This window comes from Phyllostomus hastatus, unplaced genomic scaffold, assembly GCF_019186645.2.
Source record: "Phyllostomus hastatus isolate PE091 unplaced genomic scaffold, TTU_PhHast_1.1 phas_contig_210, whole genome shotgun sequence".
Taxonomy (NCBI): Eukaryota; Metazoa; Chordata; class Mammalia; order Chiroptera; family Phyllostomidae; genus Phyllostomus; species Phyllostomus hastatus.
In genome coordinates this window covers 11813914-11827678 of record NW_025333737.1, presented here as the reverse complement: position 1 = coordinate 11827678, position 13765 = coordinate 11813914, and the positions used below count along the sequence as shown (strand labels likewise).

The 13765-nt window shown below is 51.6% G+C and overlaps 1 protein-coding gene across 2 annotated transcripts in view; it reads right to left on the bottom strand.

The window, feature by feature from the left end:
• RGS9 (regulator of G protein signaling 9) overlaps window positions 1–13765 on the bottom strand; it is a 52654-nt gene that overhangs the window by 5309 nt on the left and 33580 nt on the right. For both annotated transcript variants that reach the window (XM_045835953.1, XM_045835954.1), the window contains exons 12-17: window positions 13135–13248; window positions 12671–12786; window positions 9337–9424; window positions 7388–7526; window positions 4901–4986; window positions 1640–1757 (exon numbers count right to left, since the gene is read on the bottom strand). In XM_045835953.1, coding sequence (XP_045691909.1) covers window positions 1640–1757; window positions 4901–4986; window positions 7388–7526; window positions 9337–9424; window positions 12671–12786; window positions 13135–13248 — 661 coding nt within the window. The remainder of the gene's footprint in view (window positions 1–1639; window positions 1758–4900; window positions 4987–7387; window positions 7527–9336; window positions 9425–12670; window positions 12787–13134; window positions 13249–13765) is intronic.

The following is a 13765-nucleotide window of genomic DNA, read 5'->3' as shown; positions in this document are numbered from 1 at the left end:
ATGGCCAGCTCTTTCCATCAGCTGCTCATCTGTCACCACCTGGGAGAAGCCTCCGTAACCTACGCACCCCCTCATCTTGCTCACACACATATCCATTTCCTTAATAACAGCTTCTACGGGTTTTGCCATGTATGTGTTTGCATTGTTGATGGCAATCATGGCCCCAATTCTCTGTCCCTCCCTGTCTCCTTTCCTTCTGCCACGAGACTTTGAAAGTTCTCTCACTAAAGAGATAGAGTCTATTTTCCCACCCCTTGATTCTCAGTGGGCTCTGGTTCCTGCTCTGGCCAAACAAATGAGGGGAAGAGACCGTGTGCCAGTTTCCAGCCTGCCCCTCAAAAACCTTACGTGTTCCCACTCAGTCCCTTGCCATGCCCACAGCCTCGTGCCTGGGTTCATGCTGAAGGATGAGACATGTGAAGCGGAGAAGAAGCATTCCACTCATCCCAGCCTTGACCACCACACATCAGCCCCTGGCAGGGGAATGAATGCCACCAAGACCAACAGAGTCGCACAGATGGCCCTACACACATGAGCAATGAACACTTACGATCACTTGCCACTCCAGCTTTCTGGGTAGTTGTTACACAGCAACAGCTACCTGATACAGTTGGCTTCATTATTTTTGTCAGTCCCAGACATGTGATAGCTCCATGAGACAGGGACTATGTCTATTTTATTCTCCAATGCCTGGCACATAGTAGGCACTCAGTAAACATGCTCAATGAGTGAGCCTTCTTGCCGTGCAAGGTGGCTCAGCAACCTGTTCTATCTCCTTTCCCTTCTTACACAGGTGTGTGGGGCAAGCCTGCTTTCACAGATAACTTTGTAGGCCTCTCAAGGTTAGAGTCTGAACTGCCCTCCATTCCACCCTGACCACAGGGCTGGCCTAGCCTACAGCTACAAAGGAGGGAAGCACTAATATCTAGGCAATATCTGAGAGGGTATTATCTTTGACCTTGACCCCTCTTGAAAATGGCACAGATATCTACCATCCCTCCTCCTGTGAATGAAGACATCAACCCCTTCGATCTTTATCCAAAAAGATGCTCCTCTGAAGGCCATTTCACCTTGACTGCTCAGGAGGCGCCCAGTGACGCGCACCCACAGGGAAGCCCTGCGACTCGTCCCTTGGCAGGATCTGCGACTGCTTCAGAGGCCAAGTCTAAACTGGACAGGTGAGAACGGGAGGGGGCGTTTCACTAAACTACCTAAAACCAATGTGCCTGAGCGAACTATGCCTGGGAGTGGAGGGGGCGCGGGAAGGCCTTCTCTTTAACTTTCCAAAGCAAGTGGTGGAATGCAAATCAGCCTGTTTTCTCTGTGGTTCTCACTACAAGAGCCCCCTCCCATAAGACGGGTGGTCACACAGCAGCTGAGTCAGGCGCCCTGCCCCCACCACTGCCGACCCTGCCCTGGGGCTGCTGGAGTGAGAGAACCAGCGTGAGTTGCCTTGGTAGCGGGAAGCCCACCTTGAAGGAGGTCGGAGGGAGTTGGGATGGGGAATGACTCTTCTAGGCTCTGACCCTGCCTGTTTGCCTCTCCCAAGGGCAGGCCCTCGCCACCCCCAGGAACTGTAGACTTATTTAGGAGGCAGCTCCCTTTTGAGTTGGCTCCTACGGTCCAGCTTGCTCATGACCTGGGTGATGTCCACCGTGTTGGCTGCCTCTCGAGCCTTGGCTTCCTCCTCCAGCTGCCTCAGGATGACCGGGCTCGGGCTGGAGCGCAGGTGACGCCGCATAAATGGGAGGCTGGAGCTGGAAGGAGGGACAGGGTTGGAGGTCAGCAGAAAGCCACAGGCTTGCCCAGCAGTGACCCCTACCACCTGCTCTGGAGGCAGGGCTGGGAGGCCAGAATCTGGACTTGCTCCCTCCTTCTCCCGGGGAACCTCAGATGGGGCTGTCAGAGGTGGGCCCCACCTTAGTTCTTTTCTCTGCCCTTGGAGCATGGGACCAGAGTGAGTCCTGACTGCCACCAGATTTTAGGCTAGGCACAGGGAAGACTGCTGGGATGGTGATGATTGGACACACCTACAATGTTTAGAAATCAATTTGTCATCCCAACTTCCCGTGGGCTCTTCCTGAAAGAAGGGGAAAGGCGGGGCTTGGATACTGGAAGCCCAAGGGTTCCTGCCTCAAGGGAGAGTTGGAGTGTTTGTTTTCCAAAGCCAAGGTTCTAGGAAGGAGGGAGAGAGCTGGGCTGTTGACAAGGTCTGGCGTTGATGGGCAGAGAAAGGGAACAGGGCCTACAGAGGGACGGGGAGCTGCCGGCTCTGGGCACAGGCACCGAATGAGTCAGGGCCTTCTGCAGAAGTTAAACATGGCCTCCTGGGACCAAACTCTCTCAACCGTGGCCTTGGAAGCCAGGACAAAGCTCCGGGGAATGGATACAGGGGAGAATGAGCAGGTAAACAACCCAGAGGCTTGGAAAACAAACATTTTAGCAGCAATGGTGGACTTAAACCCTAGGACCTCCCCACACCTCTGCCCCACAGAAGCCCACAGAACTCCTTATTGGCCCTGGGGAAGAGGGGGGCTCCCTGACAGCAGGGCGTGCCTGATGCTGGGTCTCCCACCCGCCCTGCCAAGGGGAGGCTCAGAGCTCGATTTCTCTCATTCTAGAAAAATTAAAGTTTCATGCATTGTCTTACACTTGCGAGTCACAGAACAATCTCGCACTCACCCCCACCCCACACAGTTATAAACACAGCCTCACGAGTTACAGAAGCACCCTCAGGTGTATTCCCATGCACGGCGGCAGTGACAGTGGCAGCACTGCCACCCCTGTGGTCCAAGGCCACCTCTGTGGTCTAAGGCCGCCGCGGCCCCCAAAGTGCCCCCAGTGCCCGCGAGCAGATCCCAGCTGATTTCTCAGGTCTGCCTCCGCTCACAAAACGTCTGCAGCGAGCAGTGGGAGACTCCCCTGCCTTCCCCACTAGTTTCAGGCAGGGCTTGTGGAGCGATTATGGCCCTTTCTTGTGGCTTAAAGGAGACGCTTTCAAATCCCCAGGGACCCTGAACTCCCTTCCTTCCCAGGTAAACCTAGAAGAATAGCACCACAAAGACCTCCTTTCTCTCCTTTTCATAACAGTGCCATTATCCTCAAGAATGAAACCAAGTTGGGTTATTTTTTTTAAAAGCTCCTTTGATAAAGGCTCTGGTCCAGCCACCCACCCCCACTTTTGAATTGACTAGAGATACTGGATAAGAGCCCAGCGTGGGCTGAGCCGCAAACGGGAACATTTACTAACGAAGCGGGGACGGTCTCGCATTGGCGCTGGGAAACCTCCGCCAAAGTCCCACGTCTTTGTTCAGGCTGTCGTCTGGTTATGCTTTGGAATCTTCAGTCCCCACAGAGCAGTGATTTTCAACCCATGTGCCACAAGAATTTTTAAAACGTGCAACACCTGACTGTTCAGTCAGGGGCACTGACCTCTTTTCCCTTGGGGTGTCAAATTAAAAAAACGATAACACCCAACACAATGATCGCTGTCCAGTGTGAATGCTCTGTTAAGAACCATAAATATATAGGTCATATAATAAAGTTGCATCTTATTGGTCATGTCACATAATAAAGTTGTGTCTGATTGGTTAATTCTTGGTATCAGAAGTCCTTTTTTTTTTCCCCTTTAGGTTTTATTTGTTTCTTTTTAGAGAGGGGAAGGGAGACAAAAAGAGAAGAAAACATCAATGTGTGGTTGCCTCTCACATGCCCCCTACTGGGGACCTGGCCCACAACCCAGGCATGTGTCCTGACTGGGAATCAAACCAGCGATCTTTTGGTTCTCAGGCCAGCACTCAGTCCACTGAGCCACACCAGCCAAGGCCAGAAATCCTTATATACAAGTAGAAGCACCTTACTTTTCCAAAAGTCACTTTAGAGCAAAAAGTGTAGGTGATTACTATTGTTATCATTTGTAAATCAATCAAAATTATACCAATTTTTTGTCAGATCAGCAAAAAAATATATTATGTGTGTGCCACAGAATTTTACTAGTTTATGTGTGCCATGAGATGAAAAAGGTTGAAAATCGCTGTGACAGAAGTTTCTTTTTCCCCAAAAAATGAGTTCAAACTGCCCCCTCAGAACATTGTTCCACCCTCTGCCCAGGGGCCCTGCCAGGTGAGACCTTCTGGTCTCCAGTGAGGAAGATGAGAATGAAGGGGCTAACGACCAGGCACTGGAAGGAGTCACTAAGAATTCTTAGAAGGTCACTGTCCATTTCCCCTCAGCAATCCACCACTTTTCTTGGAGTACAAGCTGTTACTCTCTATAAGGCCTTGGGACATTGCAAGGGTACGAGGATGTGGCTAAATTAATCCTCATATATTGGTCTGGAAGTGGAGAAGTGTAGCAATTTAAAAAAATGATGAGCTGCAAAAAAAATTAAAATTTTTTAATTAAAAAATTGTGGTAAGTATAATTATGTCTGATAAGACTCTTCACAGGTCTGGCTGGTGTGGCTCAGTGGATTGAGCACCAGCCTTCGAAGTAAAAGGTCACTGGTTGGATTCCCAGTCAGGGCACATGCCTGGGTTGCAGGCCAGGTCCACAGCAGGGGGCGTGGGAGAGGCAACCACACATTGATGTATTTCTCCCTCTCTTTCTCCCTTCCTTCTCCTCTCTCTAAAAAATAAACAAAACCTTTTTTAAAAAATGCTCTTTCCAACCAGGACAAGGGAAACAAAACTTACTGGCAGTAATGGCTGAGGAAATCCTGCTAGGGTGACTTCAGAGCATCATGAAGCCAATGCGGCAACCGTACCCTGAGAAATACTTCCCAGTCCCCAGTATTTTCATCAAACAAATATCTCAGCCACAGCCAGTGGGCAGCAAGAGACCCCTACTTGTCGGGAAACAAAGCGTCAGGCAACCAGCAGTTACAGCTCCTCCCACTTGCCTTCTCTTGGTGGTTCCCTGGGGTTCAATAGCTTTGGCCAGCATTTCCTTATAGATTGGAGATTTCAAGTACCGTGCATAAGAATCCTGGTGGGAGCAAGAGAAAAACCGTAATTATGGGAGGGAAGTGTCTAATGAAACGAACATGCCTGCCATTTTTGAGCCCTCCCTCAGCCATCAGAAGAAGGTTAAGACAATTTGCCCCTCTGTGTGAAAGGCATTTTGGTGCAACTCCAAAGCATCGGATCTCAAGTGTGGTCCCCAGGCCAGCAGCACCAGTGTCACCTGGCAAAGTGCTAGAAACGCACATCCTCTGATCGGCCCAGACCTACCGAGCCAGAAACTCTGGGGGCGGGACAACCTGGGTCTGAACAAGCCTCCAGGGGACCCCACTGCTCTTTAGGCTAGATCATCGCAATCTGGGCCCCCCACCCTAAATCCTCATTGGGGGTTCTTCCGTGAAGTGGGCATGAGACAAGAGGACACCTGCAACTACCCGTCCCACCCAATACCTTCCTCCAAGGACAATGGGCAGCCACGAGCATGGAGCCTGCTTGGAGCCTGCTAACCTCCCTGTCTGCCCTCACCTGGGGTATGACGGCAAGAAAAAATGAAACCGAGACCCAGGCTCAGACTCTTCCTGCGTGGGTACATCCTGGACCCTGGTGAGGTTGAGAGCAGTCGCCTCATGAACGCTGGCTGCTTCCAAGCCCACTCAAAACAGTTCTTGTCACAACACGCAGGGGACAAAGCCCACAGCAACAACCAGGGATCGGAAACTTTTTTATTTATGGAAGGAGGACTGCTTTAAGGATGAAGGGGTAGCCATAAACATCATGAGAACTAGGAGAGAGTCTGGGCGTAGGGATTAGGAAACCATCAGGCTGTGTTAAGTTTATTATGGAGGAAACACCCTGTAGTGACACCGAGTCCAATAAGCTTGCGGGGGGCAGAAGTAGGTTTACAGTTGTCTGCGTGGAAAAGACATGCAGGTTATGATGATGGTGATCGCTCTGTGAACTGATTCACGTTATCATCACTGTAAACCTCCCTTTGCCACCCCTGCGTGCCTCATTATCAAGCTACCCATGATTCTGTTTTGTTCTGGCTCGTAGCTGAACCCCGTGGCTGCCTCCCTCCAAGGTTGTACAAAAACCATATGTTTAAGAATCAAAATGTATTTTCAAATACATTAAGAAAGACCTTTATTAAAGAAATTCTGCGGGAAACCTTCTTGTAAGGCAAACAACAGAAAACCCCACTAAGGAGGAATAAATGGCTCATCTGGCTGGGTGAAAATTTAAATTGTTACATATTTGCAAAGCAAAGTAAAACTATTTCTTTATAATACAATACACTTAAAAACACTAAGCAAAAGGACTATAAAGAGGAAAACTAATAAAAATGCCATCCACGCAGACCTGCGCCGTTTAACAAAGTTTCTAGAGACTCTTTGCCCTCAAAGGAGTGACTGCCGTGTGAGAAGTTGAAGCTGCTGAAGACAGTCTCGTCGGACGTGGCACCGAGCAGCCACTGCACTAGACAACTTCTCCAAGGCCAAATTGGAGCCCGAATGCTGATTTTTTAGAAAGGCAATTGAAATAATACGCAATCACGATGTATGGTGCAGGTGGGAACTGGAAATGGGGGGGGCACTTTGTACGGTGTGTGGCGGTCCAACCCTGTGTTGTACACCTGAGACTAATTCAAAATACTGCTGAATGTAAACTGTCATTGAAATGTAAAATTTGAAAAGTAATTTTTAAACATTAAAAAAATAAAACAGTGATAGATACCATGGAACTTTCATCTCAAGGATAGTTAAAAAAATTAAGTGATTCATTTTCTCTCAGGTTCCCTTTTTTGTTTAAACAATGTCCCAAAAATTTCCACCATTTTCATTTTTATTAATAATCTGGGAGGCTGTCTGAATTCTCACAGGGTGTGCGGTAACCACACACACTGACCTCCCGAACATGTTACATGTGCTCGGGGCCCGGGCCACCGGAGCTGCCACGGTTCTACCGTAGAGAGGAAGCACTCGGCCTTTGGACTCAGGCGGACACCCCTGGGGAGACCCTGAGCAAACCTCTGGACTCCGGAGAAGCAATTCCTACCTCGTGGGGTGTGTCTGATTCAAGTCTGTGCTGGGCCCATCGACTGCAGCTTGTAAACCCTCAGTAAGAGCTCCTGGAGCTACACTGTCATTACCAATGTCATCACCGCCTGTGACACTACAGCACAGTGAGAGGCCCACTGCAATGCACACACAGGCGGGCCTCCCCAGACGGCGAGCTCGGGGCTCAAGCAGGTTCCAGCCCGGGGACAGATGGCAGAGAGAATTGGCCGTCCTGCATGCCCACACCAGCAAAGCCACAGCCACGTCACCTCCCTTTGCCCCCCCATCTGAAGAACGTTCCAGGTCCCCGAGAAGGGAAGGGATCCCTCGCCCCAGAGGATCATCAGCAAAGACCTGCCCCGCACCTACCTTTTTCATGAGCATGTAAATGTGGGTTTGCGCAGCGTCCAGCACGTAGCGGTGAGGGTGCCTTAGCCCCTTGACTGTGATGTCCATGGTTTTGCCATCTATGTTGATCCACCGCCTCGCTCCTGGGGCCAGGAACAGCCTGGGGCGGGGAGGGAAGTGTTAGCGAGAGCCGCTGCACCCGGCCCATCACTGAACAGTGCACAGCTGCTCCAGAGGCAGGGGCTGGCGTCACTCAGGTCTCCCCGTTGAAAGTGGTCTCTTTTTGGGACAGTAAGAGTTTCAACAGGTTGTCAAGCAGCATTTCTCAGAAGCAAGAAAACAACCATGCCAGTATTGGGAACGTGCCTGTTTAACCAGTGTCCCCACCTTCAGGAGACAGCAAAAACGGATGGAGGAGCCCAACCTCCAACGTAAGGCCTCTGCCCCCCACCTCCCCCGGCCCCCCCCCCCGCCCCGTTCTTCACCGGGACTCGGACAGAGGCCCCTCCACACAGGAGCTCCAGGGCCGCTGCCGCTGCTCTCCCCTGGCCCGGTCTAGGTGCGTTTGGAGACGGACCTCGGGGCTGAGCTGGGAGGCAGCCCCTGCCGCCAGCACCCGAGGGTCTGATGACCTGGGCCTCCTCGCCAATGGTGCCAGTGGGAACCCAACTCACCCACGCTGCCTGACCCTGTGGCTCCACCTGGCATTTCAGGAGCTCCGCGGGGTTTCCCGCTGCGACTCTCTGAGGGTTAGAAGACTCCGGTGGGTATTGCGCCACCCTCCTAAGCTGCACGGAAAACTTTGGAACTCGAGCTAAGACTACCTAAGTGGGGGGGCCAGGGGAGCGAGGAAGCTGATACGAGGTGGAGGCAGCAGGTTTCCTGGCAGCAGATTTCTGGAATTAGGAGTTGCGCCTGGGCCGCTGGGTGCCAGGCGATGGACACCACGGTCCTGGGGAAGGGTGTCGGGGGACCTTCCTGGACCGGCAACCACCCTGCATCCCCCTTTCTCTCGGGGCACAGACCCTCCCCCTGTGGGAGGAGGTGGGAAAACCTTTGAGAGAATAGAGGAGCCTCTGAGTCTGAGACCTGAGGCTCTCTCTTCAATGTTGTTAGTGCCTCTGCGAAAACTGCGATGGTCCATTCTGAGGCCTTTTGAAGGAACGGGACCAGGGGCCCAAAGGTGGAAGTGCTCAGAGGCAAGGGCCGGTGGGCCCACTGCGGGTGGCTGTGGACAGCCGGTTCCAGCCCACGTGGTGGCTGGGCTTTGGAAACCACGGCTGAGTGAACTGAAAGCCCTGGGCCCACAGAACCCACGAATGGTGCCCACTACAACCAGCACAGAGAGGGCCAGCTGGGATGTGACCACAGCAAGGCAGGAGCACCCTCCAGGCCGGGGAAGGAGGGAGGGTACAGACCTCAGTGGCCATGCACCTCGGCTCCCCTCCCCTCTCCACCGGCAGAAGCAGGACTGGCCCTTCTGAATGGACACTCTAGGCTCTTGCATAACCGGCAGGGAAATTTGGAGGAGAGGCAGGCCTGCAGAGGGACAGACTTACTGCTCCACCGAGCAAGTAAAGGCGAGAGCCAGTGACTGCAAGATTGCTGGGCCCACAGTCCCGGACACTTGGGGAACTTCCCTCCCCCTCACGGGCCTCACTTCCCTAAGATGTCCAGAAGAATAATTGGTTTTCCCACCTCACCTATTCTCTCTCTCTCTCTCAATCTCTTTGTCACACACACACACACACACACGCACACGCACACACGCACACGCACCTACCTCTCAAGAGACCTAAGGGGGTTTAGTCAAAGACAAGGCATTGTAATTCAGGGCAGCTGGCTTTTTAAAGCCCTGAGCACATTCCCCAGGATCAGGGGGACCTTCCACAGCAGCAGCAGTGAGCTATTTATAGCATGGCAGGTGTGGGGGCGGGTGGGGGGCCTCCAGCGAAGTGGCTAATCCTCACTTGTAAATCTCCTCGGCTTTCTCCTTGACCTTGGACTGATCTCCATACTTCAGATCCTCACAGGCTTCCCAGAACCCCAGATTCTCCCCTGCCCAGGGCGGAGGGGTCCACACAGATGAAAGCCAGACGGGAAACAAGTGGGGAGAAGAAAAGAGAAAAGAAAAGAAATGGGTTAGCTGGGATAGAGTCAGCTCCCTGGCATGGAGAACATCATCTTATACAAAGCAAGCCACGGCAGGCTGAGGGGCCAGCCAAAGCAGCGTCCCGGAGCCCGGAGGGCACGGTCCCCTGGGGGCTGCTGTGCGCGTGCTCCGTGGGATGAACCACGTCGGCACAGCCATGTTTGCGGCTCTGTGCGTCAACTATGATCGCTGCTCTGTCCCCAAGGGTGCATGTCACCCCCCAGAGGCTGCTGTGCTCTTCTTTGTCCCAGAACTCAGCCATAGCAGACGTGCTGGAGCAGGTCCGCATGTGCCTGGGCTTGTAAACAAGTGTCACTATGCGATAAGTTTTCTCCATGAAGGGCCTCGTTTCCTCCACACGTGTTCAGTGACTGCATGTGACCTCTGCCTCCTTTGTGCGTAGAGGTCCCGTCCTTGAGAGCCCCTCACAGAGCATATTGCAGCTCAAGGTCCTAACAGAGAGGCTGCTCAAGCAGCGATGCTGAGAGACTGGCTCTCAGGTCGGGGAAGCCCAGACTACACTAGGGGACTTAACCGAGGGTCAGTCACCTGAGCCAGAGGTGGGTGCATTTGGGTACATGGGGGGGGGTGCATGTATGTGCATGTGTGTGCCTTGTGTGCGTGTGAGAATCACAGAATGGCTCTATGTGGGGAAGTGGACAAGAGAAGATCCCTCCTCTCCTTCCACAGTAATTTTGAAAGCCCCCAGGTGTTTCAGATCGAAAGGGTGCACAGTTCTAAGCTGACTGACATCTTCCCAGAAGTCTATAGAGATCCATCCTCTTCCGCCCAAACATCAGGTTGTCCTTGAGACTGCAGGCACAAGTAAACAGGGGTGTGTGATCCATCTCCCACCAGGTGCAACGTGGGCCATCCTGCCCAGAGCAAAAGGGGTTCACTGCTTGAAGCTAAAATTGAGTAAGAAATTATTCACACTAGCCAAAAGGCGGGAGCAAACCAAATGCCCAACCGTGGAGGAATGTATAAACAAAATGTAGTGTGTGCACACAGCGGAATGTCATCCAGCCTTAAAAGGGAACAGAATTCTGGCACTAAGTACCACTTGGATGAGCCCTGACGACACTATGCTAAATGGAATAAGCCAACTCAAAAGCACAAGCAGCGAGTGATGCCACTTATATGAGGCACCTAGAAATATGGACTCATAGACACCGAAGGCAGAGTGGTGGCTGCTGGGAGCTGGCGGGAGGGGCAGATGAGGACTTGGTGTTTACAGGGACAGAGGTTCAGGGGGATGATGAAAGGTTCTGGGGACAGATGCTGGGGATGGTTGCCCATCTGTGTGAGTGTACTTAATGCCACAGAACTGTGCACTTCATGTGGTTAAAATGGAAAACTGTATGTTATGAATACTTTACCACTAAAAAAAGTAAATGAGCATGCAAAAAGGTGTACATGAATGTTTACAGCAGCATTATTCATAATAGCCCGAAAGTTGAAACAGCCCAAATGTCCACCAGCTGCTGAGTGGATAAACAAAATACAGCCTGTCCACACAATGAAATATCATTCTGTTGTGAAAAGGAATGAGGCATTGTTTTATATGCTACAACATGGATGAGCCTTGAAAACACTGTGCTAAGTAAGAGAAGACAAAAGAACACATGTTTTATGATTCCATTTATATGAAGTGTCCCAAATAGGCAAATCTATTAAAATAAAAAGTAGGTTAGCAGTTGCCTAGGGCTGGGGGTAGGGAGGAAGTGGGGAACAGAGGAAGAGAGAAGTAAAGTAAAGGACCTCTAATGGGTGAAGGCTTTCTCTCGGAGGTGGTGAACGTGTTCTAGTGGTAACAGTTGCACCACTCCATGAATAAACTAAAGCCACTGAATTGTACACTTTAAAAGGGTATGTGGATGATGGCATGTGAATTATTTGGTATGTGAAGTTATGGTATATAAATTATATCCCAATTTTAAAATGTCTTTAATTAAATGAGCAAACTGATGATTCACCTACCCTGCTCATACTTGAAGCCTCAGGAGTGTCGTGAGATAATCACCAAGTGTACCATTTCAATAATGCAGGGGAACCTTTTCCACAGATTTTGTTACTAAGTGATGCCTGGGTGGGATCAACTCAGGGTGTGGTTCGTGACTTTGCCACTAGATGGCACTCTATCCACTCATTCGCTAGTAGCTTGGGTCCCGTGCAGAATGCACTCCCCTTCCCCATCCATCTATAACTGGGTTTTCTTATATCATGGCAATTAGGCATACTTAGAGAGAAGGATCATCAAAAATCCATATTATATTGTAATGTGTTGCATCAGGAGGTCACACCAGTTAATGGCATGTCCCGTGGGGTTAGTTTCAGGAACAACCCCACACAGGCAAATGGGTCTCGGGGAATAAGCAGCTGAGTGCTGAGGCTCAGGTGGGATGCTCCCCGGAGCTGGGGAGTTGGTGAGGAGTAAATGAACCCCATAAAGTAAATGATTCGATGTAAGTGTGGAAGCCGGTGGAACGCTCAGCCTAATGTAATCGGTTCTGGCCTGGCCTTTGGTTTTCCCAGATGTTTCTCAGTGTTGGATACTGAAGGAGTTGCAAGTGTCGGCCGTGCAAGAGCCCTGCCAGGGTGGGGTGTGTCTAAAATGTGGCCCCACCCACTCCAGTAAAATCGCACCCTCCAAGGGCCCAGACGGAAGCTGACCAGGAGGGCAGCTCTTAATCATGGCCACACATTAGAATCACCTGAGGAGTGTTCAAACCTTGGGAAATTCCACCCCAAATGAATTAAAAAGGAACTTCTGGGTATGGGACCCAGGCAAGTGTGTTTTAAAATACCCCCAGATGAGCCGAACGTGCAGCCAGGGTAGACAGGCACTGAGCTGGAGAAGGAACTCCGGCTGTGGGACGAAAAGAGGGAGCCTGCCTTCTGGCCCCCTTCTCGTCCGGTTTTCCCGAGGAGCTGTATCAGTGGCAGTAGCCACGGGAGCTCTTGGGCTGGGGACCCCAGGATCGGGGTGAGAAAGTGGGGGCGCCAGAGAGGATGGGGTGCTTGGAAAGGTGAGTGACACTAATGTGAGCAAATGAAATTTTCCCCTCAACTGTGAGGCCCCCTTGGGAACCCTAGAAGTCAAGTCTCTTTTCTAAATGTAAATTCTTTGTTAAGAAAAATCAAAGACCCACCACTGAACTCTTTCTTGAGGAAGTACTGGAAGCTTTGTCGACCCTTGGGGTCTCGGATCAGTTCACTGAAGTTGATGGCCCACCGTTCCACTCGCATCTTGGTTGGGATTTCCACCCTGCGGGGACACAGTTCATAAAAGCACCTGACACCTGGGCTGTGCGGGGTGGCGGCCTGGATGGGCCTTTGGCTCCCCTCTCGCCTGTGTGAGGCCCACAGCCCAGACCTCCCCCCAGTTCTCCCCCGCCCTCATTGAGCAAATGTTCGATGCCTGCCACCACTTGTCAGGAAGATGCATCCCCGGACAAGTCCCCTGGGCCCGATGCTAGGAGCTGGCCACCCCGCCGAGGGGAGGACCTGCTTGTGGTGACTGCGGTAGGGGTCTATGAATATAGTAAAAAAAAAAATTGACTTGGGAAATAACTCAAAAAGCTATTTCTTAAAAGCCAACATATCAGGTACATACAACTTGGCATTTAGATCCCAGAACTGGGTGTCGTCTGTGATCCAGGGGTTGCTGGGGAGGCAGCCGGACATGAGGGCGTCGTTGGACGAGAACTGCTCGCTGTACTTGACGATCCTGGAAGGCGAGTGGGAAGCGGCCTCCTGGGGGGTCAGGCCCCCAGAGACTGGGTCCGCCTGCCCTCCTTTTCCTGCCGGTTCAGTTACCTGCTGACGGCTATCTTCTCGGGAAACTGCTCCAGCAGCACTCAGAGTGCAGGCATTGGACAAAACTCTGTCCCTGCTGTGCTTGTGAAATGGAATGCTGTCTCCCAGCCCAGTCCCTTTCAGATTTCTCTGTGCCTATCCCACCAACACTGCAGGCTCTGGGCCTTGTAGCGTGACCCCAAACACTGTAGTGCCTCTCAAATAACGTCCTCGGGGGACTGGGTCAAGAGAGCCTGAACAACGTTCAATAAACCAAACCTATGTTGCCAGTGTATCCTGATTGGGTTTTAAGTGAAATCACAGACATTAAAATAGTAATTGACTCCGTAACATAACCCACATATCCCTGATTAATTTGAATGGGTGATGTTGGGAACGCTGGCTCTCAGGGGTCCCCGTAGGGTCCAGTCCATGAACTCTCCCCACCT